Below are 26767 nucleotides of genomic sequence, written 5' to 3'. Positions count from 1 at the left end.
TGTAGGACAGATGCTGTTGGGCCGACTCCAGCAATGCACAGATCAGCTTCCACCACTCACAGGGGCTTCCTCCCAATAGTACAGAGGGTGTACGGAGCAGTATATAAAGAAGCAGAAGAGTATAAATGAATGTAGGCGATGGTCATACAGTGGTTGTACGTATGGACTTCCATTCCCCAACCTGCAACACTATAGGCTGATTGCGTACTGTACATTATATCATCCACTATACTATATATAACCCGCAATACTATATATCAGCCACTATACTATATATCATCCACTATACTATATATAACCCGCAATACTATATATCATCCACTAAACTATATATAATCCACCATACTATATATAACCCGCAATACTATATATCATCCACTATACTATATATCATCCACTATACTATACATCACCCACTATACTATATATCATCCACTATACTATATATCATCCACTATACTATACATCACCCACTATACTATATATCATCCACTATACTATATATAACCCGCAATACTATATATCAGCCACTATACTATATATCACCCACCATACTATTTATCATCCACTATACTATATATCATCCACTATACTATACATCACCCACTATACTATATATCATCCACTATACTATATATCATCCACTATACTATACATCACCCACTATACTATATATCATCCACTATACTATATATAACCCGCAATACTATATATCAGCCACTATACTATATATCATCCACCATACTATATATCATCCACCATACTATATATCATCCACTATACTATACATCACCCACTATACTATATATCATCCACTATACTATATATCATCCACTATACTATACATCACCCACTATACTATATATCACCCACCATACTATATATCATCCACTATACTATATATCATCCACTATACTATACATCACCCACTATACTATATATCATCCACCATACTATATATCACCCACCATATTATATATCATCCACTATACATCACCCACTATACTATATATCATCCACCATACTATATATCACCCACCATATTATATATCATCCACTATACATCACCCACTATACTATACATCACCCACCATACTATATATCATCCACTATACTATACATCACCCACTATACTATACATCACCCACTATACTATATATCATCCACTATACTATATATAACCCGCAATACTATATATCAGCCACTATACTATATATCATCCACTATACTATACATCACCCACTATACTATATATCATCCACTATACTATATATCATCCACTATACTATATATAACCCGCAATACTATATATCAGCCACCATACTATATATCATCCACCATACTATATATCATCCACTATACTATACATCACCCACTATACTATACATCACCCACTATACTATATATAACCCGCAATACTATATATCAGCCACTATACTATATATCATCCACTATACTATACATCACCCACTATACTATATATCATCCACTATACTATACATCACCCACTATACTATATATCATCCACTATACTATATATAACCCGCAATACTATATATCAGCCACTATACTATATATCATCCACTATACTATACATCACCCACTATACTATATATCATCCACTATACTATATATAACCCGCAATACTATATATCAGCCACTATACTATATATCATCCACCATACTATATATCATCCACTATACTATACATCACCCACTATACTATATATCATCCACTATACTATATATAACCCGCAATACTATATATCAGCCACTATACTATATATCATCCACTATACTATACATCACCCACTATACTATATATCATCCACTATACTATATATAACCCGCAATACTATATATCAGCCACTATACTATATATCATCCACCATACTATATATCATCCACTATACTATACATCACCCACTATACTATATATCATCCACTATACTATATATCATCCACTATACTATATATAACCCGCAATACTATATATCAGCCACTATACTATACATCACCCACTATACTATACATCACCCACTATACTATATATCATCCACTATACTATATATCATCCACTATACTATATATAACCCACAATACTATATATCATCCACCATACTATATATCATCCACTATACTATACATCACCCACCATACTATATATCATCCACTATACATCACCCACTATACTATATATCACCCACCATACTATATATCATCCACTATACTATATATCATCCACTATACTATACATCACCCACTATACTATATATCATCCACTATACTATATATCACCCACCATATTATATATCATCCACTATACATCACCCACTATACTATACATCACCCACCATACTATATATCATCCACTGTACTATATATCATCCACTATACTATACATCACCCACCATACTATAAATCATCCACTATACTATATATCACCCACTATACTATACATCACCCACTATACTATATATCACCCACTATACTATACATCATCCACCATACTATACATCACCCACCATACTATACATCACCCACCATACTATACATCACCCACCATACTATATATCACCCACCATACTATACATCACCCACCATACTATATATCATCCACTACACATCACCCACCATATTATATATCATCCACTATACTACACATCACCCACCATATTATATATCATCCACTATACTATATATCACCCACCATATTATATATCATCCACTATACTATATATCATCTACTATACTATATATCATCTACTATACTATATATCACCCACTATACTATACATCACCCACCATACTATATATCATCCACTATACTATACATCACCCACCATATTATATATCACCCACTATACTATACATCACCCACTATACTATATATCATCCACTATACTATATATCACCCACCATACTATATATCATCCACTATACTATATATCACCCACCATACTATATATCATCCACTATACTATATATCACCCACCATACTATATATCATCCACTATACTATATATCACCCACCATACTATATATCACCCACCATACTATATATCATCCACTATACTATATATCATCCACCATACTATATATCATCCACTATACTATATATCACCCACCATACTATATATCATCCACTATACTATATATCACCCACCATATTATATATCATCCACTACACTATATATCACCCACCATACTATATATCATCCACTATACTATATATCACCCACCATACTATATATCATCCACTATACTATATATCACTCACCATATTTTATATTATATATTTACATATATATATATATATATATATATATACACACAAAGTATCGCCCAATATACTACAGATATCATCCACTATACAGTAATGTATACACCCACATACACAGTGACAGTATTGTGCACAATTCCAGGCCATCTCTAATACACTGTTCCCGAGCACTATTCAATTACCCGCTGAAGCTTCCAGCGCAGAGACTGCCAGCTAATGAGGCTCTCGCCTGCATCATGGCTGATTGCAATTAGCGCAGATTACCCAGATTCCTTTCCAGTGTTTTGGCAGATAATTGAGAATGTCTCCGGTAGCCCAGGCACCCGGCATTGTGTGAGGCTGACTTAGTATTCTCCTCTCTCGGCCTAATGATTTCTAACCTCTCAGTCATGACGATAAGAAAATAAATTGAAAAAGGCACCAGGTGTAACGTGGATGAGCCGCCTATCTGCCAGGAAGTGCCTGACATATTCTGTGCCGCCAAGAATCCTCATCAGTCAGCTGCAGAGGAGCAGCCGGGCTCGTCCATCCAGCAACACATTCCCTGCATAATTCCCGCACCATTACTGCATTTTATATCCTCACTACGTACAGAATCATCTCTCAGCGCATCCACCTGGCCTGCTTGGAACGTCATCCCAAATCTCCCACCTTTCACCACTTGACAGATTGCTAAAGTGAGGAACATGGTATTTACAGAGAATAAGAATCTCTCCTCTCTGTGATTTGAATAAAATGCGATCAGAAAATGAAAGATCCGGAATAACAATAAAGAATTGTCCTCAGAGCGGCTTCTCCCCGGACTGGCGGGAGACGCACTGCTCTGTATACTGACAGTAGTCCACAGGCCTGATTAAGAGGCAAAGCCAATGGTTTGCGTACTACTCCGATGGCGGATGAACTGTCGCTCGCGATGTTCCCGTGATTGACATGATGTGGCCATTTGGGGGTGCGGAGCGGGGAAGGCAACGGGGGCTGTTCAGATGGATGGCTGCGTCCACAAAGACAAAATGCTCCCAGCACCAACTGTCTTGCTGTTTCCTAATCACTAAGCTTTTTATTAGAGATCATCTCTTCCACTTACTGAGAGCTGCAGAACATTCTCCGGTTCTAGGGCTTTATTTACAAAACAGAACCCCCATCCTTTGCTGGAACAGTCATTGGAGGATGTATTGGGGGGGGGGGGGGGGGTGTATAGCAGTTGGTGCAAGGGCCAGGTGTGCAAGCAGGACACATAAGGTCTACTTACAAAGCCTTGGAGAGAGATAAAGGCCCTCATTCCGAGTTGATCGCTAGCTGCTTTCGTACTCAGCGCAGCGATCAGGCAAAAATTCCTCAATTCTGCGCATGCGTATGGGGCGCACTGCGCACGCGCGTCGTACTTTCACAAAAGCCGATGCAGTTTTACACAAGTTCTAGCAACGCTTTTCAGTCGCACTGCTGACCGCAGAGTGATTGACAGGAAGTGGGTGTTTCTGGGAGGTAACTGACCGTTTTCGGGGAGTGTCTGAAAAAACGCAGCCGTGCCAGATAAAAACGCAGGAGTGGCTGGAAAAAAACGTAGGCGTGGCTGGCCGAACGCAGGGCGTGTTTGTGACGTCAAAACAGGAACTGAATAGTCTGAAGTGATCGCAAGGTAGGAGTAGGTCTGGAGCTGCTCTGAAACTACACAATCTTTTTTTGTAGCCGCTCTGCGATCCTTTCGTTCGCACTTCTGCTAAGCAAAGATACACTCCCAGAGGGCGGCGGCTTAGCGTTTGCACGGCTGCTAAAAGCAGCTAGCGAGCGATCAACTCGGAATGAGGGCCTAAGTACCAGCCAACCAGCTCCTGTCATTTTCCAAACGTAGCCTGTAACATGACTGATTGGCTGGTACTTCGTCTTCACCACTTTATCTCTTTTCAAGGCTTAGTAAATAGAACGCCCCTTTGTTTGATAGAGCCGCTGAAACCACACACATTGGAAAAGATGACATGTAAATCATACCCGACAAATCTTCCTGAATTAGTAGGAATGTCTCTGACTCTTTGCAGAGTCCAGAAATCTCCCTGATTGCACCTTACCCCCATTATGTAGCGGTTGTATATTCTAGGGAGGTAAAAGAGGAAATCAGAGATATTTACAATTAAACGGAATCATCAGTGCCATTTCCTTGCATTGGTTATAAGGGTATTGGATCCCGATAGGATGCTAGCGGTCAGAATACCATCAGTCTTACCCTAACTCTCCCTCCCCATAGCCTAACCCTAACCCTCCCCTCCTCCAGCCTAACCCTAACCCTCCCCTCCTCCAGCCTAACCCTAACTCTCCCCTCCTCCAGCCTAACCCTAACCCTCCCCATCCGCAGCCTAACCCTAACTCTCCCCTCCTCCAGCCTAACCCTAACTCTCCCCTCCTCCAGCCTAACCCTAACTCTCCCCTCCTCCAGCCTAACCCTAACTCTCCCCTCCTCCAGCCTAACCCTAACTCTCCCCTCCTCCAGCCTAACCCTAACTCTCCCCTCCTCCAGCCTAACCCTAACCCTCCCCATCCGCAACCTAACCCTAACTCTCCCTCCCTGCAGCCTAACCCTCCCTACCCGCAGCCTAACCCTAACCCTCCACTCCCGCAGTCTAACCCTAACTCTCCCTCCCCACAGCCTAACACTAACCCTCCACTCCCGCTGTCTAACCCTAACTCTCCCTCCTCCAGCCTAACCCTAACCCTCCCCTCCTCCAGCCTAACCCTAACTCTCCCCTCCTCCAGCCTAACCCTAACTCTCCCCTCCTCCAGCCTAACCCTAACCCTCCCCATCCGCAGCCTAACCCTAACTCTCCCTCCCTGCAGCCTAACCCTCCCTACCCGCAGCCTAACCCTAACCCTCCACTCCCGCAGTCTAACCCTAACTCTCCCTCCCCACAGCCTAACCCTAACTCTCCGTCCCTGCAGCCTATCCCTCCCTACCCGCAGCCTAACCCTAACCCTCCACTCCCGCCGTCTAAGCCTAACTCTCCCTCCTCCAGCCTAACCCTAACCCTCCCCTCCCGCAGCCTAATCCTATCCCTCCCCTCCCGCAGCCTAACCCTCATCTCCCACAGCCTAACACTAACTCTCCCCTCCTCCAGCCTAACCCTAACCCTCCCCATCCGCAGCCTAACCATAACTCTCCCTCCACGCAGCCTAACCCTAACTCTCCCTTCACGCAGCCTAACCCTCCCTACCCGTAGCCTAGCCCTAACCCTCCCCTCCTGCAGTCTAACCCTAACTCTCCCTCCCCACAGCCTAACTCTAACTCTCCCCTCCCGAAGCCTAATCCTATCCCTCCCCTCCTGCAGCCTAACCCTCACCTCCCACAGCCTAATCCTAACTCTCTCCTCCTCCAGCCTAACCCTAACCCTCCCTTCCTGCAGCCTAATCCTATCCCTCCCCTCCCGCAGCCTAACCCTCCTCCCCGCAGCATAATTCTAACCCTCCCTACCCACAGTCTAGTCCTAACCATCCCCTCCCGCAGTCTAACCCTAACCCTCCCCTCCCGCAGCCTAATCTTATCCCTCCTCTCCCGCAGCCTAACCCCAACCCTCCCTCCCCGCAGACTAACTCTAACCCTCCCTACCCACAGTCTAGTCCTAACCCTCCCCTCCCGTAGGTTAGCCGTCACCTCCCGCAGCCTAACTCCTAACCCTCCTTATCCACAGCATAGTCCTAACTCTACCCTTCCGCAGTTTAACCCTTACTCTCCCTCCTCTTCTGCAGTCCAACCCTCCCTCCCCTAGTGCCTAACGCTAACTCTTCCCGACATACGTACGTTTAGGAATCTGGCAGTCGGGATTCCGGCGTCTGGATTCTCATCGGTGTCGAGATTCCGGCGCCGGTCTTCTGACCTCCAGTATCTTGAACATCGGGATGCTAACTACATCCCAATTATAAGGCACATGGGGCCTAATTCAAGCTTGATTGCAAAACAACATTTTCCTCTAATGGGCAAAACCATGTGCACTGCAGGGGGAGGGAAGATATAACATATGCAGAGTTAGATTTGGGCGGGGTGTGCTCAAACTGAGATCTAAATTGCAGTGTAAAAATAAAGCAGCCAGTATTTACCCTGCACAGAAACAATATAACCAACCCAAATCTAACTCTCTTTGCACATGTTATATCTGCCGCCCCCTGCAGTGCACATGGTTTTGTCCATCAGAGGAAAATGTTGTTTTGCAATCAACCTTTCAAATGCTCGTGGCCACTTATATGGAACTACTTTGAAAAACACTATATACAATCAAGCCCGGAAAGGTATCGGTGTCTTTTCATCAACAAGTAGATCTCATTGACTGCTTTGGGGCTTATTTACATGTGGATGTAAGTTATTCTTATAACACGTTCCTCAGATGTAGCATTATATATACGTCGGCGCTGATAGATGATACTTTCACAATCTCCCTGAAATACTTTTTTCAAAGTTGGAAAGTATGATGTAAATGTTACCTATAGGACTTATATGCAAGATGCCGGTGTGAAACGACGTTATGTAGCCTTGTGTTAAACTAGTCACAGACAGTTTCCTAGCAATGAATTGGTAGCCACAGGCAACGCAAACTTCAAAGCGATTTCTGCTAAATCTCATTATACTGTAAAATCCTAACAAAGATATTCCTTTGAGGAATAAACCATTTGTAATGAATTTTACAGAAAATAAGCGACGTGTAAACATTAGGAAGATGTGCTTCAATCATAACATAGTCATAAAAAAACCTGAAATTTTCCACCATTCATCGTCTGGCAATAACATTTGATGTACAGAACATTTCTGAAAAGTGCGATTTGGCTGAGAATGAACATAAGGAAATATTGAATTGCCGGTTGGCAAAATGCACTGAAGGGTTTGAGTGTTGAGTCGATTGAATTACATTATGCAAAAGCTGCTGCGGCTGCCTGCTACCTGGCTGATTATCCATGCTTTAGAGCAATTATTGAAGCGCTGCCAACATTTATATATAATTTCCAGGGAGAAATTGCGTTTGAGAAGGTTCATTTATGTGAACGTTCCGCATCAACGGAAACTAGATGGACAATGACTACTCCCAAACGCAGCCTCGGAGGGCACTTGGTTAGTGATGTCCCCTGAGTCCAGACTTTACCATGGACACTTTGGGGCTGATCCTGAGTCGGACGCAATGCCGATATTCACGCAAATGGACGATTTTTCAAGCGGCCCCTTTGTGTTCTCTTCTAGTGACTGTTGGTTCCCTGCTTCCTCTATTAAGCCACCTACTGTATATATGCATGCAGTGGTCCAGTGCTCCACAGCAATATTCATCAATTCTGGATCCTTTTCCCTGGAGGCTTTATAACATTTCACAGTAACATAAAACCCTCAGAAAGCTTCAAAGGACAAACATGGAGGTTTCTTATGACAAATGTAGACACGCACGGTTCTAGTGCAGGTTCGGTAAAGGCACAATGAAGCCCCAAGACAGACCGGTGGACCAGCATGTATAGGTCACACACGTGCTGAGAACATGCATTCCAGAGCCACACTTCTATGTATTGCGATGCAGCTTAGTAGCACCTGAAGCCAGTACATCTGCAACACATGAAGACTAGGGATGGCAATCAGAAGGGGCTATCTTATAGTGGTGGCATTTGCCACCAACGCAACATGCCTTGTGATGGCATATAGTCATCACATATACACCATTCTAGATCTTAGCAATTGATTGTGTGGGCAGCTAAACTTTGTGCATGTGTATAAAGAGCTCGTCGATGGACATCTAATGGAAAAATAATTTCCTACTAGATTGGGAACATCAATGGTGGCCAATCATCGGTTTCCAATGGCCCAGCGTAATGAAGACCAAAGAGTAAGATTATTCTTACTCTTTATTGTCTCTGGGCTTAATAATTGATATCAGGGGGAGCCCACTTGGTTGATGATGGTCCTTATCACAGAGGAATAATCAAAAGTCTGGAATTGCGAGGCTACCATAGCTGAATGTGTCCTTGCACCTACTAGTAGCAGCAGTGAAAATATAGTTTTATGTACAGCTTGTGATGTTAGGGGTAGAGGGTCCATGATGGGGAGGAAAGCTCAAAATTGCTGAATGGAGACCAGCAGATGAGTTGTCCATTGTCTGGGTAACCTTTAGTGTTCCGACGATGGCAAGGCACCATTGACCAACAATGTTTACCTGTTCAATGGACAACCTTACTGCTGGTCTTCACTCAGCAGCTTTAAACCCAACTCCCCATCATGGACTCATATATCTCCATCACACTGTATATTTCACAACCCAGCATGAGCAGATGATATGTCAACGGTCAACCCTAGTGTTATGCCCTTGGAGCATTGGCAGACGTGCAAGATTTCCTAATTACAGGATGAGATTATTTCAATAAGCTTTGGAGGTGGAGAAGTAGTGTTTTGGGGAGGTCCCCTTCCCAGCTCTGTGTGTGTGTGTGTGTGTGTGTGTGTGTGTGTGTGTGTGTGTGTGTGGGGGGGGGTACTTAGGGGGTCTATTTACTAAGCCTTGGATGGAGATAAAGTCGCTGGAGATAAAGTACCAGCCAATCAGCTCCTAACTGTCATTTTTCAAACACAGTCTCTGACATGGCAGTTAGGACCTGATTAGCTGGAACTTTATTTCCATCCAAGGCTTAGTAAATAGACCCCTTAGGGAGTCCTGGTAATCCGGAGTTGTGTCATGGGATACACTAGAGATTCCCAACATTGAGTATAAGAGGGAATGTCGGCTGCTGTCAGATTGTGCATAATGGATAATTCCTCACATGCAGCCGCTTCTGTGCACATGTATGTAACATCCCTAACACGCCAGGGAGAACAAATCTGAGCAGTCAGTTACCACGGAGAATGGAGAGGGTAATTATTCCCGTTGCCTTCAATGTATGGCTGCTATTCCCACGTGATTTGTCAATCAATAGGCTGCATCGTCGTCTTTTCATCCACAAACATGGGAATGGGTCTGTGCTGATGAATCAGATGAAAGATCTATGTCATACAGTGTGATGGAGATATATAGGCAGTTCTAGGTGATATTGTAAATGTAAATATCACTGTGCCCTCTGAAGAGGGGTCTGGCGGGAAGGTCCCCCCATAAATCTGAGTAAATGGATTTGAGTCTTCACTGCAGAAGATGGATTGAGAGTCAGCAACAAATACCTCTTGGAGCATTGTTACATTACTATTACAATCAATACTCTCTGAAAGAAACATACAATATTGGCAAGTTTATCCAGAGTGACACTGCGCTCACAAGCCTCCCCCCCCCCTCAACATCTAAATGTGTTCCCAGCGATAGCAGGAGCTGGGGGCAGAGAAGCACACAGACCATTCTATGATCAAATGCTGCAAAGGTAAAACCTGATTTTTCGGGCGACGACGACAAAGAGACAAAAGTCAGTCAGAAACATTGATTACCGTGACCGACAATAAGCAGATGGAATTTGACCCCAGTCTAAGAGGTGACCATAGGTCAATAGATAGAGATCCGGTCTATAGGAGTAAACTCTCAGGGGCTAATTCAGACCTGATCGTAGATGTGATAAATTTAGTCACACTGACAAGCGGGGGGACGCCCAGCACAGGGCTAGCCCGCCCTGCATGTCAGTCCCTGCCCCGTCGCACAAGTACAAAAGCATCGCACATCGGCGATACTTTTGGACTTCAGGAGTAGCTCCCAGCCAGCACAGCTCGGGAGCTACTCGTTCCTGCCCGGGTCGCAGCAACTGCGTGTGACATCACGCAGCCGCCATGGCCCGCCCCCCAACGGTCCGGGCACGCCTGCATTGCCCAGACCACGCCCCCTAAACGGTGGCTAAACGCTGACAGCCCGCCCCATCCCGCCCAGCGACCGCCTCTGCCTGTCAATCAGGCAGAGGCGATCGCAGGGCTACGACAGCCATCAGCTGTCTGTCATGCACCGGCGCACTGTGGCGCCGACGCATGCGCAGTTCAGACCTGATCGCACAGCACCAATGAGGTCTGAATCAGCCCCACTATCCATAGGAGGTGACTCTCAGTCCATCGGAGGACACCAGTTTGTAGAGGGTGATCACGCGTCTAATGTAGTAAACACCGGCATAAGAGGTGACCCCCAGTTTATGGGAGGAAAACCGTGGCATATAAAATGGTGATCAGTCTATTGGAGGTGACTTCTGATCTAAAGGAGAGGACGTTACGTCTATAGGAGGTGGCCTCTGGTCTATAAGAGATGACTCCCAGTCTATAGGAGGAGTTCCCCGGTCTATAGGAGGTGACCCTCAGTCTATAGGAGGTGTCCCCTGGTCTATAGGAGGTGACCCCAGCCTATAGGAGTTGACCCCTCGCCTATAGGATGTGACCCCAGGCTGCAGGAGGTGACCCCTGGTCTATAAGAGGTTATCCCTAGTCTATAGGAGGTGAGCCTTGTTCTATAAAAGGTTATCCCCAGTCTATAAGAGGTGTCCCCTGATTTATAAGAGCAAATCCCCAGTCTATAGGAGGTGAGCCCTGGTCTATAAGAGGTTATCCCCAGTCTATAGGAGGTGAGCCCTGGTCTATAAGAGGTTATCCCCAGTCTATAGGAGGTGACCCCTGGTCTATAAGAGGTGCCTCCCAGTCTATAGGAGGTGTCCCCTGGTCTATAGGAGGTGACCCTCAGTCTACAGGAGGTGACCCTAGCCTATAGGAGGTGACCCCTGGTCTATAAGAAGTTATTCCCAGTCTATAGGAGGTAAGCTCTGGTCTATAAGAGGTTATCCTCAGTCTATAGGAGGTGAGCCCTGGTCTATAAGAGGTTATCCCCAGTCTATAGGAGGTGAGCCCTGGTCTATAAGAGGTTATCCCCAGTCTATAGGAGGTGAGCCCTGGTCTATAAGAGGTTATCCCCAGTCTATAGGAGGTGAGCCCTGGTCTATAAGAGGTTATCCCCAGTCTATAGGAGGTAAGCTCTGGTCTATCAGAGGTTATCCCCAGTCTATAGGAGGTGAGCCCTGGTCTATAAGAGGTTATCCCCAGTCTATAGGAGGTGACCCCTGGTCTATAAGAGGTGCCTCCCAGTCTATAGGAGGTGTCCCCTGGTCTATAGGAGGTGACCCTCAGTCTACAGGAGGTGACCCTAGCCTATAGGAGGTGACCCCTGGTCTATAAGAAGTTATTCCCAGTCTATAGGAGGCAAGCTCTGGTCTATAAGAGGTTATCCTCAGTCTATAGGAGGTGAGCCCTGGTCTATAAGAGGTTATCCCCAGTCTATAAGAGGTGAGCCCTGGTCTATAAGAGGTTATCCCCAGTCTATAGGAGTTGACTGCTCATCTATAAGAAGTGACCCCTGGTTCATAGAAGGTTACCCTCTGTCTATAGGAGGTGACCCCTGGTCTATCATAGGTTAACCCCAGTCTATAGGAGGTGACTCTCAGTCTATAGAAATAGACACCATTTTATAGAAGGTGACCACTTGTCTATCAGAGGAAACACCACTGTCAGCGCCTGTAGAAACTGAAACGCAGATTGGTGCACCTCAGTCACAGCACCTTTATTATTATTTATTACCAGTTACTTATATAGTGCACACATATTCCGCAGCGCTTTACAGAGAATATTTTGCCCATTCACATCAGTCCCTGCCCCAGTGGAGCTTACACTCTATATTCCCTATCACATGTACACACCGACACATTCATTATAATGCTAACCATTACACCACCCATACTTTGTGCGCACACGCTGTATGACACAGGCACTGCAGGAGTTTTTAGGGATTTTCACACACGCGCAGTAGAATAAATCGCTCAGCTCCATAACACTGGTATTATGCGCAGCTCAGAATCCAGTTTCCCTAGCCTTAATGTTGCTACTTTCATTCAATTTGGTGATGTTTTCGCAACACTGAGATGTTTTCCAATCTGCGCATGTGCGTGCCTGATCTGCACTCTTGCTCGCAGTGGGCCAAAGCAGCACGGCTGGCAGATTGGGGGCGGAGTTGAGATGGCACAGGGCTGCGTTCCTGAAAATGGAGTCGGGTCGGTCCATTCCTATGGCCGGACCAAGTTCACTGACCCTGGCAGCGTGATACCACCGGCCTTCCTGAGTAACTACTGAGATGGCCAATGTTGACGCAAGTGATCCCATGCTGTGCCCCGTCTTTCTGCTACAGATGCCTCCTGCTGCGTATCACCGCTGCGTAGAAAGGCAGCAGCTGCGATGCCACTGCCAGGCACTATGTCCACATTTCCCAGATGTCGGCATGCTAGATGTTATGATTTTAACCACGTCAACATTATATCTGTCAATATTCTGTTGCTGACGTTCTGAGGGTCAGCCGACTGTAGTAAATGTCTACTTTATGACTGCATACCTCTGCCCGTACCTAATAGACATTGAGAACAGAACACTTTATTAAAAAAATGATCCTCTTCTCCAGTTATTTACCTCCCATTTGGAAAAAAATCCCTATGTCAATTCCCAAAACTTATGGGAGACCCCAAATGCACACCAGTAGACGCCGTGGTGTATCTACTGCACAGGTTCTCAAACTCGGTCCTCAGGACCCCACACGGTCCATGTTTTGAAGGTCACCTGTAGATTTTTAAATTGTGACAGTTGGTGATACACAGTGCAGCTGCTGGGTGACATGGAAAACGTGAAGAGTGTGGGGTCCTGAGGACCGAGTTTGAGAACCACTGATCTACTGTATAATGGGGCAAGGTGTGCAAGCCTTCTTGATCCTTATTTCTGTGTTAGGATATCCTTATGTCTATCCCAAGGATGTTTAAATTGCTCTACTCTCTTAGCCTCTACCATCTCTGCTGGGCAGGGGTGCAAGTGGGCAAGTACGGGTGGGTATGGCGTACCCTTAAGAAGGGGACTCTGGCCAGGAAGAGTGGCAGGACAGGATTTCTGGATCTCCGCCGTCCCCTCCATAGCACCAGGCTAGTGTTTTTAACTATGTTATTACAAATACAGATGTGTTCTATTGTGTTGTTGTTGCCGCGACGCGTACATACATTTTGCATAGCGTACGCTACGCTATGCATTCACTTCAATGGAAGCCGCCTGCGCAGGTGCCTGCTGCCTCATTGAAGTGAATGGGAGACGGCTAACTATGCGTATGCAGCGATACATACTAATCGCGATCCAGCTTCAGAACGCTGTTATACGCAGGACACATCTGTACATTGCCACGTATATAGTCCTGCATTCAAATGCAATATAATAGAAACATTCCTCGGCTTGGTTTAGCTACATTACACATAGTAACAGCTGTATGGCAATAATACCATATGTAAATACAAAGCAGAACAATTGTCAGCGCTGCAAATCTGTGTGTATCTAGCAGGGCTGAAAGCCTGAGGAATTACTTCATATTTTATCAAAGCACTTAAGCGGCAGGAATTCAGACACAATAAAACATTATCCTGGCATGTGCTATGCGCTAAGTAGGAGGAGGGAAGAAATATCACGGAGATAATACAGGGCCTGATATTGAGTCGGAAATAAAGCAAGAATGAGCAAGTACTGTAACTCTGCACCTGGACAAACCACACCGCGCTGCAAGGGGTACAAATACATATATTGTTTTGATTGCATGCAGAGTAAATACTGGCGGCTTTTGCATGTTGCCAACAAATGCTAGGCAGCTTGATTTTTACACTGCAATATAGATTTGTGTTTAGACACACCCCACTCAACTCTAAAGCTCTCTGCACATGTTACGCCTGCCCCACCGGCAGCGCAGTTTGGTTTGTCCAAGGTGCGCAGTTACCTGCTTTTCTTGATTATTTTCAAGTCAGAATACGACCCCCAGTCACACAGTTACACACAGGGCCCAGAGATGCACACAATACCAATATTTATGCAGTTGAGCAATTATTATAGGCCAAATGCCCATGCATCGCGATTGCACTGCCCGCAATGCCAAGATACCTCAACGATACCGCTCGCAGTGAGAATTTATTTGCAAACTGATTGACAGTCCGGGACCGTTTGGGGGTGGTAACGGGGAGTGGCGGCAAAAATGCAGGCGCTTCTCAGTCTACATTTGCGCCCTGCCCTTTTAGCGGTGCCCTGCTTAAACAGCCTGCTTGGTACCTTGCTGACGCAACGTGAATAGGTGCCATGTTGCATCAGGGGAGAGCTCAGGGGGAGCCCAGCGCCTCCGTAAGTGCTGGCAACTCCCCCAATAGTGACGCTGATGGGGCTGTGCCCCCGCCCCCCGCCTGGCTGCCCATGCCCCCTTTTGGACATGTGCAGTGATACTGTGCCCGCACCTCAGTGCCATGCCCTGCCCACATCCTAGCGGGAACACTACATAGGGTTGCTCTGTCAATTATCATAGGATCTGCAACCATCGCTGCATGTTAATATGCAGTTGCTTGGATCTGTGAGGCCGCCTGTGGGTGACTCAAAACATTTGTGGCGACTACAGCAGGATCCCAGCTGTGAGTGTATTAGCATACATCCCTGAATCAGGACTACAGTCTAAGGGTGTACTGGGTGTAACTGTACGACTGATCACCAAGATCAACCCGACTTCTCCCATCGGCAACTGAGAGCTGGCACAGCTGCCATGCCTGTTGGTACCATCTCGCTTCCCCATTGCCAGACATGGCTGTCGTCGGTGACAGACTTTGCTAAACATCCAGAAAACAAAAATATTTGGACCGACTGTCGGGTATATTCCACTGTCGTGCACAACGATTCAAGGGTATTTTTAGGGGACGGGAGTTGGGTGTGGCCTTAGTTTTTGGCAACACTAAACGTGAACATGCAATGACCACGCCCCCTTTGCATTTGCGCAATCTGGGAGGAGTGCATCAGTAACATTTCTATTCTCTCTCTGCACTAAGTGGTAACTTGTCAACCAATGCTTGCTTTCCTCATGTTACAAAGCACTGACTGTGCCATTCATGTTACATGTATGTATTATTGTGTCATGTGTAAATTACACGTGGCTGCCATTAATGGTGAAGCCACTGTGACACCCGTCTGGTAAAACAGAGAAATAAGTAAGAAGATAGAAGTGTATCGGGTAACTCACCAGCTGCTGCCCTTGAACACCCCAAGCTGCGTATTGTAACACAGAGTCTTCCACCTCCGGGGGGTTCAGCTCCCAAACTTCCCTTAAACACAAACATGTCACATCATTCACAAAGAGGATGTTGTACACTTGTGTTTCTATAGAGATAGAAATGTGCCGCCTACCTGGTGTGGATGTTGTAGATCACATAGGAAGCGGTGAACGAATAGTGGAACACCTGAAATACAGAGAATATTATATATATTAATGTATGGAACAGTCCGCTGTATCCCAGCACATATTATATATTACCCATGCTGTAACACAAAACATTCCTTACGCTATAAGTGAGAGTATACTGTATTGTCTTCCATCCACATGAATGTTCATTTTGCAGTATTTAGGAGATAAATGAGCATTGCCATATTTATGTCATTCTCTGTCACACACACCTACCGAAGTGACTGTTATTTATCTATAAGCCCCAGAAAGCAGTAATGGATTTTTGTTTGACTTTGATGGTTTTCATTTATATATAACTAGTCTTTTCCATTATAATTGGGGTGTTATCTTCTACATTAAGGGGTCATTCCAACCCGTTCGCACACAGCGGTTCTTCACTGCGGTGTGAACGGGTCGGAAATGCGCATGAGCGGTGGACGCATTGCGCACACACGTCGCTGCCTGGCGACGTCGCCGGACAACTCCGCCGCCAGCGACAAAAGTGATCGCAGCGGCGATAGCAAGAAGATGGACAGGCGGGAGGTGTTCCCGGGGCGGATACTCACCGTTTCCAGCCATTTTTGGAGAGTGGTAAGAAAAACGCAGGCGTGTCCAGCCGAACGGAGGGCGGGACCTGCATCGCCGGATCCGCCGCGCAGGGTAAGTATGTCCAAGGCTGGTCTTGTTTTGTGTGAAACTTTTTTAGCATAGCAGGGCTGCACAAGTGTTCACAGCCCTGCTATGCTCAAATACACTCCCCCATAGGCAGAGATTAGTTGATCGCAGCAGCAGAAAAAAGTTGCTTGGTGCGATCAACTCGGAATGAGGGCATAAGTTCTTTCCCAAGGTGGAGAAATCACCATGGGCGGTTCCAGCCAACAGGAACTGAGAGTGGTACAGTAACGTCACCATAAGAGCTAGGTGCCCACTATCTAGCATCTATCTCTACACTGGGATTTAGTGAGGTCTCCAGTAATCGTCATGACGCCAAGCAATGTACACAATGCAGCTTCTCTAACGTAACTTCATTAAGAGTAGTCATGATGGAAAAAACTGGAGTTTGTAATAACAATGTAATTATGGAGTGGACGGAGGAAATGTGTTTTAGTCCTCTCAATCCTTTCTGACATAGAGGTGTGGGGCTTATTGTTGGATGTATGGGAGAAGGCAGTTTTAAAAGCCAAGCAGTGAATTTGGGCCCTCATTCCGAGTTGTTCGCTCGCTAGCTGCTTTTAGCAGCATTGCACACGCTAAGCCGCCGCCCTCTGGGAGTGTATCTTAGCTTAGCAGAATTGCGAACGAAAGATTAGCAGAATAGCGAATAGAAATTTCTTAGCAGTTTCTGAGTAGCTCCAGACCTACTCACACATAGCGATCAGTTCAGTCAGTTTCGTTCCTGGTTTGACGTCACAAACACGCCCAGCGTTCGCCCAGACACTCCCCCGTTTCTTCAGACACTCCCGCGTTTTTCACAGAAACGCCAGCGTTTTTCCCGCACACTCCCATAAAATGGCCAGTTTCCGCCCAGAAACACCCACTTCCTGTCAATCACACTCCGATCACCAGAACGATGAAAAATCTTTGTTACGCCGTGAGTAAAATACCAAACTTTTGTGCTAATTTACTTGGCGCAGGCGCACTGCGAACATTGCGCATGCGCAGTTTGCGACTAATCGCTCCTTAGCGAAAAAAAACTAACGAGCAAACAACTCGGAATCACCCCCTTGGAGTGAAATTTCCAAAGTTTTTTCTTCAGTTGCCACCCATTATTTAGCTGTGTCCACCCTGGAGAGAGCAGCCCAGCACCCTGGAGAGGGCAGACCAGCACCCTGGAGAGGGCAGACCAGCACCCTGGATAGTGCAACCCAGCACCCTGGAGAGAGCAGATCAGCACCATGGAGAGCGTAGTTTAGCACCCTGGAGAGCGTAGTTTAGCACCCTGGAGCGTGTAGCTCAGCACCCTGGAGCGTGTAGCTCAGCACCCTGGAGAGCGCAGACCAGCACCCTGGAAAGCGCAGTCCAGTACCCTGGTGAGTGCAGCCCAACACCATGGAGAGTACAGACCAGCACTCTGGAGAGTGCAGTTCAGCACCCTGGAGAGCATAGACCAGCACCTTGGAGAGCGCAGTCCAGCACCCTGGAGAACACAACAGTTTGAGAAAGTTTCCTCCTATATACAGCGGTATAACTTTAGAGAACCTAGTGCATTTTCCCAAAAGAAGTTCCTAATTCAGACTTGAAAATCCTGGAATAATCTCCTAGGGGTATCAATAGGAGGGATTTGTAAGAAGAAGCCCAAAGATTGCCAAGGTTTAAAGTCAGTGTGAATCTCAGCGAATTAGTTATGGAAAATTGGGCTAAACAATTGGTAATGGTTACTCTGTAAATTGGTGCCCAGGTATCTAATATACATTATATATATATATATATATATATTATATATAAAAGTAAAACATGATGGGAAAGGCGCTCATAGTGCAGACTGTTTATTCAGTTAAAAAACAGTGACAGGTCCACATACAGATTATATAGGACCCGTACCATATAGCACACACTGGCCGCCAACCGGGACCAGCGGGTATGCAGCTTGTGCCAGTGGAATTTATCTGAATCGTGTGGTAACCAGTTTGTGGACCTGTCACTGTTTTTTACCTGAATAAACAGTCTGCACTATGAGCGCCTTTCCCTTCATGTTTTACTTTTATAAATCTTCTTTGCCCCAGGAGTCCGGAGCTACCATTGGGAAAGTGCTGCGGTATTAATCCTATTCCTGTGCTACAACTCAGAGGTTTCTGGTGTTTGGAATTTCTCTATTGTAGAGAGAGAAAAAGGACTACCAGCGCACCTGCACATTTTCCAATTGATATATATATATATACATGTGCAGAGTTAGATTTGGGTGGGGCGTGTTGTAAATTGCAGTGTAAAAATAAAGCATCCAGTATTTACCCTGCACAGAAACAATATGACCCACCCAAATCTAACTCTCTCTGCACATGTTACATCTGCCCCCCCTGCAGTGCACATGGTTTTACCCATTAGAGAAAGATTTTGCTGCTGCAATCAGGTCTGAATTAGGCCCATAGTCAGGGTTCAGCCTATACATTGCAACGAGCTGTATTTAGCACCTTCCTGTTGTATTTCAGCATTAAGATACCAAATAGCATTAAACATACGAAACTAATTCTAATTTCTGCAATTATATATATATATATATATATAGAAATAGAAAAATTACTGCGCCACTTGTGTTCACCAACGTTAAATAGACCTGAATATAGATGTAAACAATATTGATCTGACACTCCCTAGAAATTTAAAAGGGCGTCTGCTTACCCCCTAACAGGGATGGCGGTTCCCTGTATAAGAGAACTCAATATAGTTGGGGGGGGAGGGGGTTTAGCGACCAATGGTGTCTAAAAAAGTCACACTTTAGGTGAATAATTTAAGAATAAAATACAATTTATTAATGTGTATAATTTAAAATGACAAAAACTTTTTCTAAAAAATGGGATAAAAACTATACATACAGAAATATAAAATACCAGTTAAAAGTGAATAAATAGTAAAAAGATTCCTTAACTTGGTATGTAGTCACTGCCAGATAGCCCAACGCGTTTCGTCCTTAAGACTTCATCAAGGGGTACCAAATAGCATTAAACATACGAAACTAATTCTAATTTCTGCAATTATATATATATATATATATATATATATATAGAGAGAGAGAGAGAGAGAGAGAGCGAGAGAGAGAGATGTGTGTGTGTGTGTGCTTATATAGGTATATATGTGCTTATATTGGTGTATTTATGGGGTGTAGTAGGGTATGCCGGCGGCCGGGCAGCCAGCATACCGGCGGCGGAATCCCGACCGCTGGCATACCGACAGCTGGGCGAGCGCAAATGAGCCCCTTGCGGGCGCGGTGGCGTGCTACGCGCACCACGCTATCTATTCTCCCTCCAGGGGGGTCGTGGACCCCCAAGAGGGTGAAAAGTTGTTGGTATGCCGGCTGTCGGGATTCCGGCGCCGGTATACTGTACGTCGGGATCCCGACAGCCGGCAAACTGAAGACCACTCGTATTTATGTTATTACCACTCATGCAGCAAGGAACGCCCCTCACATATCTTACTTTTGTACCACAGTCTGTCTGCTGTACTAGCTCATATATTCTGCCCCATACACGAGAAACAGGATGTGACATCACAAAAAAAAACGTTTACCCTGCACTTTTTCACTTCCACAAATGGCTCTTAGGGTCAGCTTTGTAGGAGTTTGAAAACTGATGGGATCTACTACAGATTAATGGCAAGTTCATGGTTCCCCAAGTGCCAGCACGCCAAGGCATGGCATCACTTGGTATAATGTGTGTCTACAGCAGGTCCGCTGGGAACCCTACACACTATTTCCCCCAGCATAGTTATTACAGGTAGGTACATGTCCACTTCTAGAACAAACGCCGTAGCACATTATATAATTGATGCAACAGACATCAACATTCAACTGACCCCTCACCCCCCATCCCCCGCATGCTTCTCGCAAGATGCACTACAATGCCCTGCCTGCAACAGCCACCAGACCCAGAGGGCGCCCATCCCCACAACACACCACCGCTGTCTTGCCCCCACAACACCTGGTCAGGGCACACTCTGCTACGGTACGGATGGTATAATGTCTAGCATTACTGCCTCTCAGTACTTACTGTAGCTCATGGGCATCGTTCCCACCATGGCCTTATCTGTGTGGAATTTGTATAGTCTCCACATGCTTGCGTGGGTTTGCTCCGGGTACTCCGGTGTCCTCTCACACTCCAAAAAGGGTGGTATTCATGTGACCGCCGGTCAGCTAACCGACAGTCACATGACCTCCTCCACGAGCCCGACGGCTCACTTTCCCGATGGTCGGCATGCCGACCAACAGGGACTATTTCCACTCGTGGGTGTCCACAACACCCATAGAGTGGGAATAGAACCCGTGGCGACCGCAGGTCGCCACCGAGCCCGCAGCGTGGCGAGCGCAGCGAGCCCGCAAGGGGCTTGCTGCACTCGCCCCTCCCCGCCGGGATCCCGGCGTCGGTATGCTGCCGGGATCCCGGCGTCGGTAAGCTGACCGGCGGTCAGGAGACCGCCGGTCAGCCATACTACACCCTCCAAAAATATACTGGTAGGTTAATTGGCTCCCAACAAAATCAACCCTAGTGTGTAAGTGTGTGTGTACATGGGCAGACTGGATGGGCTAAGTGGTTCTTATCTGCTGTTAAATTCTATGTTTACATGGCTTTGCTGCAACAGTTTCCAGCATAGAGAATGGCTGCGTATGCTGGGACCAGTGGTTCCACAGAAGTGGGAGCTGTTCCAGGAAAGATGCTAGAGGTAAACAGGGGTTTGCACCTACCCCAGCCCCTGAAGAGAGATTAGAAAGTGGGGATTAATGGTAATTGTAGTACAGTACCTGTATAATACAGGTAGGTTGGAAGCGCAGGACATTCCTCTTCTTTATACTGTATATCCCAAATGAATTATTTTCTTCCCGCTGCGTACTGCCTCCTGTATTTCTGATTCCTGGAGTATATGTCAATGATACACTGCCTTGCTATGGCGTGCCTAATGTAATGCATAATACTGTACGCCAGTGGCGTAAGTTCGTCACAGTTGCCCGGAGGCAAGTTCATACCAGTTGCCCCCCCACCCCTTATATTTAGATAAGTATATGTATGTATGTATGTATGTATGTATGTATGTATGCATGCATATATGTTTTATATACTGTATCTATACATTTCATTGTCTTTTATTTTAAATCACACATTTCTTAGCAGTCATACCCAGGATTAGAACCCATGACCTGTTACACTGGCAGCAGACACTTTACTGATGGAGCTATTTGCTCCAGTACAGGAAGCATGAGAATTGTAACTATATAAAGTTACGTGTAATTGTCAGAGAAGTAACTTCATATAGTGAAAAGATAGCCATCAATTAACTTACTTCAATGGTGTCACAGAATGGGAGGAGAGGTGCCCCCTTCAGAGCAGGAGCCCGGCGGCAGATGACTCCGTTGCCTCCCAGAGTTCTGCCTCTGCTGTACGCAGTAATGTAGATAAAGGGACTGACACCAGATATTCCTATTGTGGCACCAAAGCCCCTATTGGGGGTGAAGTAAAGATGGTGAATTCCGTTGTTACCCCTACATACAGTCACCCTATACCTACAAGGGATACATTAGAGAAGACAGCACATGTTCCCTCATCTCATCGCAGACACCATTAGGCTATATCCTACTTCAATCAACTCTCATTGCAATATTGCTTCCTGAGACCAGTGTATACGGAAGCTGTAGCACCGGTATACGGACAGATTTAATCTAATCGTCTGGAAGAAAATACCCCAGAGACAGGGAACGTCCTGTAATGACAGAGGTGAATTCTGAGTGCACTCTGCTCTCTGAGGACTCAAGTTAAAAATTCCAATCTACCACTGACATGTAATGCGTCAGGGGACTAGTATTGGGCTTATTGAGCCTATAAGAGACATGTCTAGCTGAAGGAAGGAGAAATATTCTTCCTGGACACAATGAAAGAACAATGGGATGGACAGGAGGGGAAGAAGTGGTGATACAAGTGACCAGAGATCAAGGACCTGGAAAAGCCAGCATATAAGGCTGGGGCGATGTGCTTAGTTAGCACCTGGTGTAGGTTATCTATAAAGATAAGGTTTAGGTGTTATGTCTTAGGAAAGGTCCATATGTGAAGTCCTCACCTCTGCCGGGAAAGCAGTCACCCATGAGTGGGAATAGCCCCTGGTGGACGGCATGCCAACAGTTGGGATGGTGAGGGTTTGGGATGTAGGTACCGGTATTGTGATCGGCGGTCTCCTGACCGGTGGTCATATAACTACATCCCATCTGGCAACCATCCAACAGGGAGAAGCCTTTTACAATACATCCATAACCAAAGTTCTACCTGTGGTGCTGAGTGTTCAGACCCAACCATGAGACCCCTCTTATCCGAATATCCATATTCCTCTCTATATATAACATTCTGCATTCCTGTTCTGGCTGACCAGACAGCTGATGTGAGGCAGAGGTGGAGCAGAGGGGTGTGAGACATTAGGAGGTATGGGGGTAAGAAGGTAAGTTGGAGTGATGTGAGGCTGAAGTGGAGTAGAGGAGGTGTGAGGCATTGACAAGTGGGGTAAAAAGAAATGTTGGTAGTGATGTGAGGCGTAGACATGATGTGAGGCGTAGACAAGTAAGATGGTAACAAGGAATGTCAGAGGCAATGTGAGGTGGAGAAGGGGGTGTGAGCGACCGGCGGGAGGGAGGCTAAGAAGGCATGTTGGAAGAGGAGCAGAGGGGTGTGAAGTGGAGAAGGATATGTGAGACATTGGCAGCTATGAGGGTAAAAAGGAATGCTGGAGGCTATATGAGGTGGAGGACTGAGGTGTGAGGTGTGGCATATGGTTAGGCAAGAAGGAATGTGGAAATTGATGCTACAGTAGGTAGAGAGAGGGGTGTGAGGCATTGGTAGCAGTGAAGGTAATAAGGAATGTGTAAGAAGATGTAAACTGGAGGAGTGGGGTGTGAGGTATTTGCACGTGGTGGTAAGAAGGAATGTTGGAGATGGTGTGAGGTGGAGAAGAGGGTGTGAGGCACTGTGAGGCAGGAGGGTAAGAAGGAATGTTGGAGATGGTGTGAGGTGGAGAAGAGGGTGTGAGGTGTTGGGAGGCAGGAGGGTAAGAGGAATGTTGGAGATGGTGTGAGGTGGAGAAGAGGGTGTGAGGCGTTGGGAGGCAGGAGGGTAAGAAGGAATGTTGGAGATGGTGTGAGGTGGAGAAGAGGATGTGAGGTGTTGGGAGGCAGAAGGGTAAGAGGAATGTTGGAGATGGTGTGAGGTGGAGAAGAGGGTGTGAGGCGTTGGGAGGCAGGAGGGTAAGAGGAATGTTGGAGATGGTGTGAGGTGGAGAAGAGGGTGTGAGGCACTGGGAGGCAGGAGGGTAGGAGGAATGTTGGAGATGGTGTGAGGTGGAGAAGAGGGTGTGAGGCGTTGGGAGGCAGGAGGGTAAGAGGAATGTTGGAGATGGTGTGAGGTGGAGAAGAGGGTGTGAGACGTTGGGAGGCAGGAGGGTAAGAGAAATGTTGGAGATGGTGTGAGGTGGAGAAGAGGGTGTGAGGCATTGGGAGGCAGGAGGGTAAGAGGAATGTTGGTGGTGATATGATGTGGAGAACGGTGTGAGGGACTGGTGAGTAAGAGTGTAAGAAGGAACATTGGGGGTAATGTGAGGCGATGGTGTGGGGTGTGAGGCATTGGCAGGTGGGAGTAAGAAAGAATGTAGGATGGAGTGAAGTGGAGAAAGAATGTGTGAGGTATTAGCAGACAGGAGGGTAAGGAAGAAAGGCGGAAATTATATGAGGTTAAGAAGGAGGTGTGTGGCACTGGCAAGTGAGAGGGCAAAAAGGAATGTTGGAGATAATGTTAGGAGGAAAAGGAAGCGTGAGGCATTGTGTGTGGGAGAATAAGAAGTAATATTGGAGATAATGTGCGCTAGAGGAAAGAGGTGTGAGGTATTGCGGGTGGGAGTGTAACAAGGAATGACAGAGGTGTAATGAGGTGGAGAAGGGGGTGTGAGGCATCGGCAGCTGGGAGCATAAGACGTAACATTGGAGATAATGTAAGATAGAGGAAAAAGGTGTGAGGTATTGGTGGGTGGGAGTGTAACAAGGGATGACAGAGGTGTTGTGAGGTGAAAAAGGGGGTGTGAGGCATCCATGGCTGGAAGCATAGAAGTAATGATGGCGATAACGTGAGATACTGTAGAGCAGGGGTGTCAAACACAAGGCCCGCGGGCCAAATCCGGCCCGCCAGACCTCGTCTGATGGCCCGCGGACTCACATTTCAAACATGGGTGGGTCCGTGGGACGCGCTTCGCTGCAGCCAATCCCTAGCCTGCCAGATTGATTGATGGCTCTGTGGCCCGGCTGCAAACTTTAAAAATAGGAGGTGGAGCCTTGCCAGTGCGGACTTGATGGCGCAGCTCTCCTCGATTTGGTGAGTTGTGCTTCGGACAGTGGATAACCTGCGGCTGGAGGAGGGTGTTGGGGTCTGAGAGCTGCCAGTGTTCCGCAGCCGGGGATCGGGGCTGGGTACTCCGTGATCCCGCGGCCAGCTCCGGGTGGTGATGCTGCTTTAGCTCTGAGCTGTTACAATCAGCGGTGACAGGGGGGCTGACTGTTCCCGCGGTGGGGGCTGGTTCAGGTCCCCGAGCTTCCGGCATTACAATGAGTCTCACTGACTCATTTAATGCCGCCACCAACGCTGCGCCTGTCTGCCCACCACCAGTGCCCCGGAGCCCTGTGCATTAAGACAGTCACTGCACAGTCAGTGACTCGGGTCCCGAATCCCGGCCGGAGGGGGAGAAGGAGATGCTCTGCTTTCAGCTCCTCCACCATAGACTCAAATGCTGCATGTGCCCGACTTGTTTAACTATTCCAAGTCCCTCTCTCTATTGCTGTTCACACGGACACCTGGCTGTTACACCCCGGTCCTGATTGTCACCAGCGCCAAAAGTTCATGGGAGGGATGCATAGAGTCACTGGCAGCCATCTCCATGCACAGTGACAGCCCCTGATTGTAAGCACTACTGATGCCAGGCAGGAAAATGCAATACTATTGTTGTACAAGTGGAAAGTGCTGCTCAGCCTCTCTCTCCTCTGCCCCCCCTCTCTCTTCATGTATCCCCCTCTATGCATCTCCTTCCTCTCTGTCTCCCCCCACTCTCCGTCTCTCCTCCTTTCTCGCTCTCTGTCTGTCTCCCCCCTTTCTCTCTCCGTCTCTCCCCCCTCTCTATCCCTATCTCCTCACTATCCATTTCCCCTCTCTGTCTCCCCCTCTCTCTGCTCCTCTCTCCGTCTCTCCCCCCTCTGCGTCTCCCCCCTCGCGCTCTCTCTCTGCGTCTCCCCCTTTCAGAGCTAGTTATTACTTACATTATTACAAAAAACAGTAATAATTGAATGCAGTGACATTAATTTATGATAATAAAGAGTGGACACATAGACCTACAGATACAACCGGCCCTTTGATGGGGACCAAACTGCTGATGCGGCCCCCGATGAATTTGAGTTTGACACCCCTGCTGTAGAGGAAAGGGGTGAGGTAATATAATATGTTGGCATAATAGAATAATAACAACCAGAAGCAGATTTATTAGAAGAGCTATACAAATGGAGACTATGGCTTAAGTAGAGTCACACACTAGAGACAGGGCAGATATATAATAGAGT

The 26767-nt window shown here is 46.4% G+C and overlaps 1 protein-coding gene across 3 annotated transcripts in view; it reads right to left on the bottom strand.

Moving 5' to 3' along the window:
• DPP10 (dipeptidyl peptidase like 10) overlaps nt 1-26767 on the bottom strand; it is a 473198-nt gene that overhangs the window by 144940 nt on the left and 301491 nt on the right. For all 3 annotated transcript variants that reach the window (XM_063932900.1, XM_063932902.1, XM_063932901.1), the window contains 2 exons: nt 16455-16507; nt 16291-16372 (listed from right to left, as the gene is read on the bottom strand). In XM_063932900.1, the coding sequence (XP_063788970.1) occupies nt 16291-16372; nt 16455-16507 (135 nt within the window). The remainder of the gene's footprint in view (nt 1-16290; nt 16373-16454; nt 16508-26767) is intronic.

Source organism: Pseudophryne corroboree, chromosome 7 (assembly GCF_028390025.1).
Source record: "Pseudophryne corroboree isolate aPseCor3 chromosome 7, aPseCor3.hap2, whole genome shotgun sequence".
Classification (NCBI taxonomy): Eukaryota; Metazoa; Chordata; class Amphibia; order Anura; family Myobatrachidae; genus Pseudophryne; species Pseudophryne corroboree.
The sequence above is the reverse complement of the archived record's forward strand: the minus strand, read 5'-3'. Positions and strand labels throughout refer to the sequence as shown.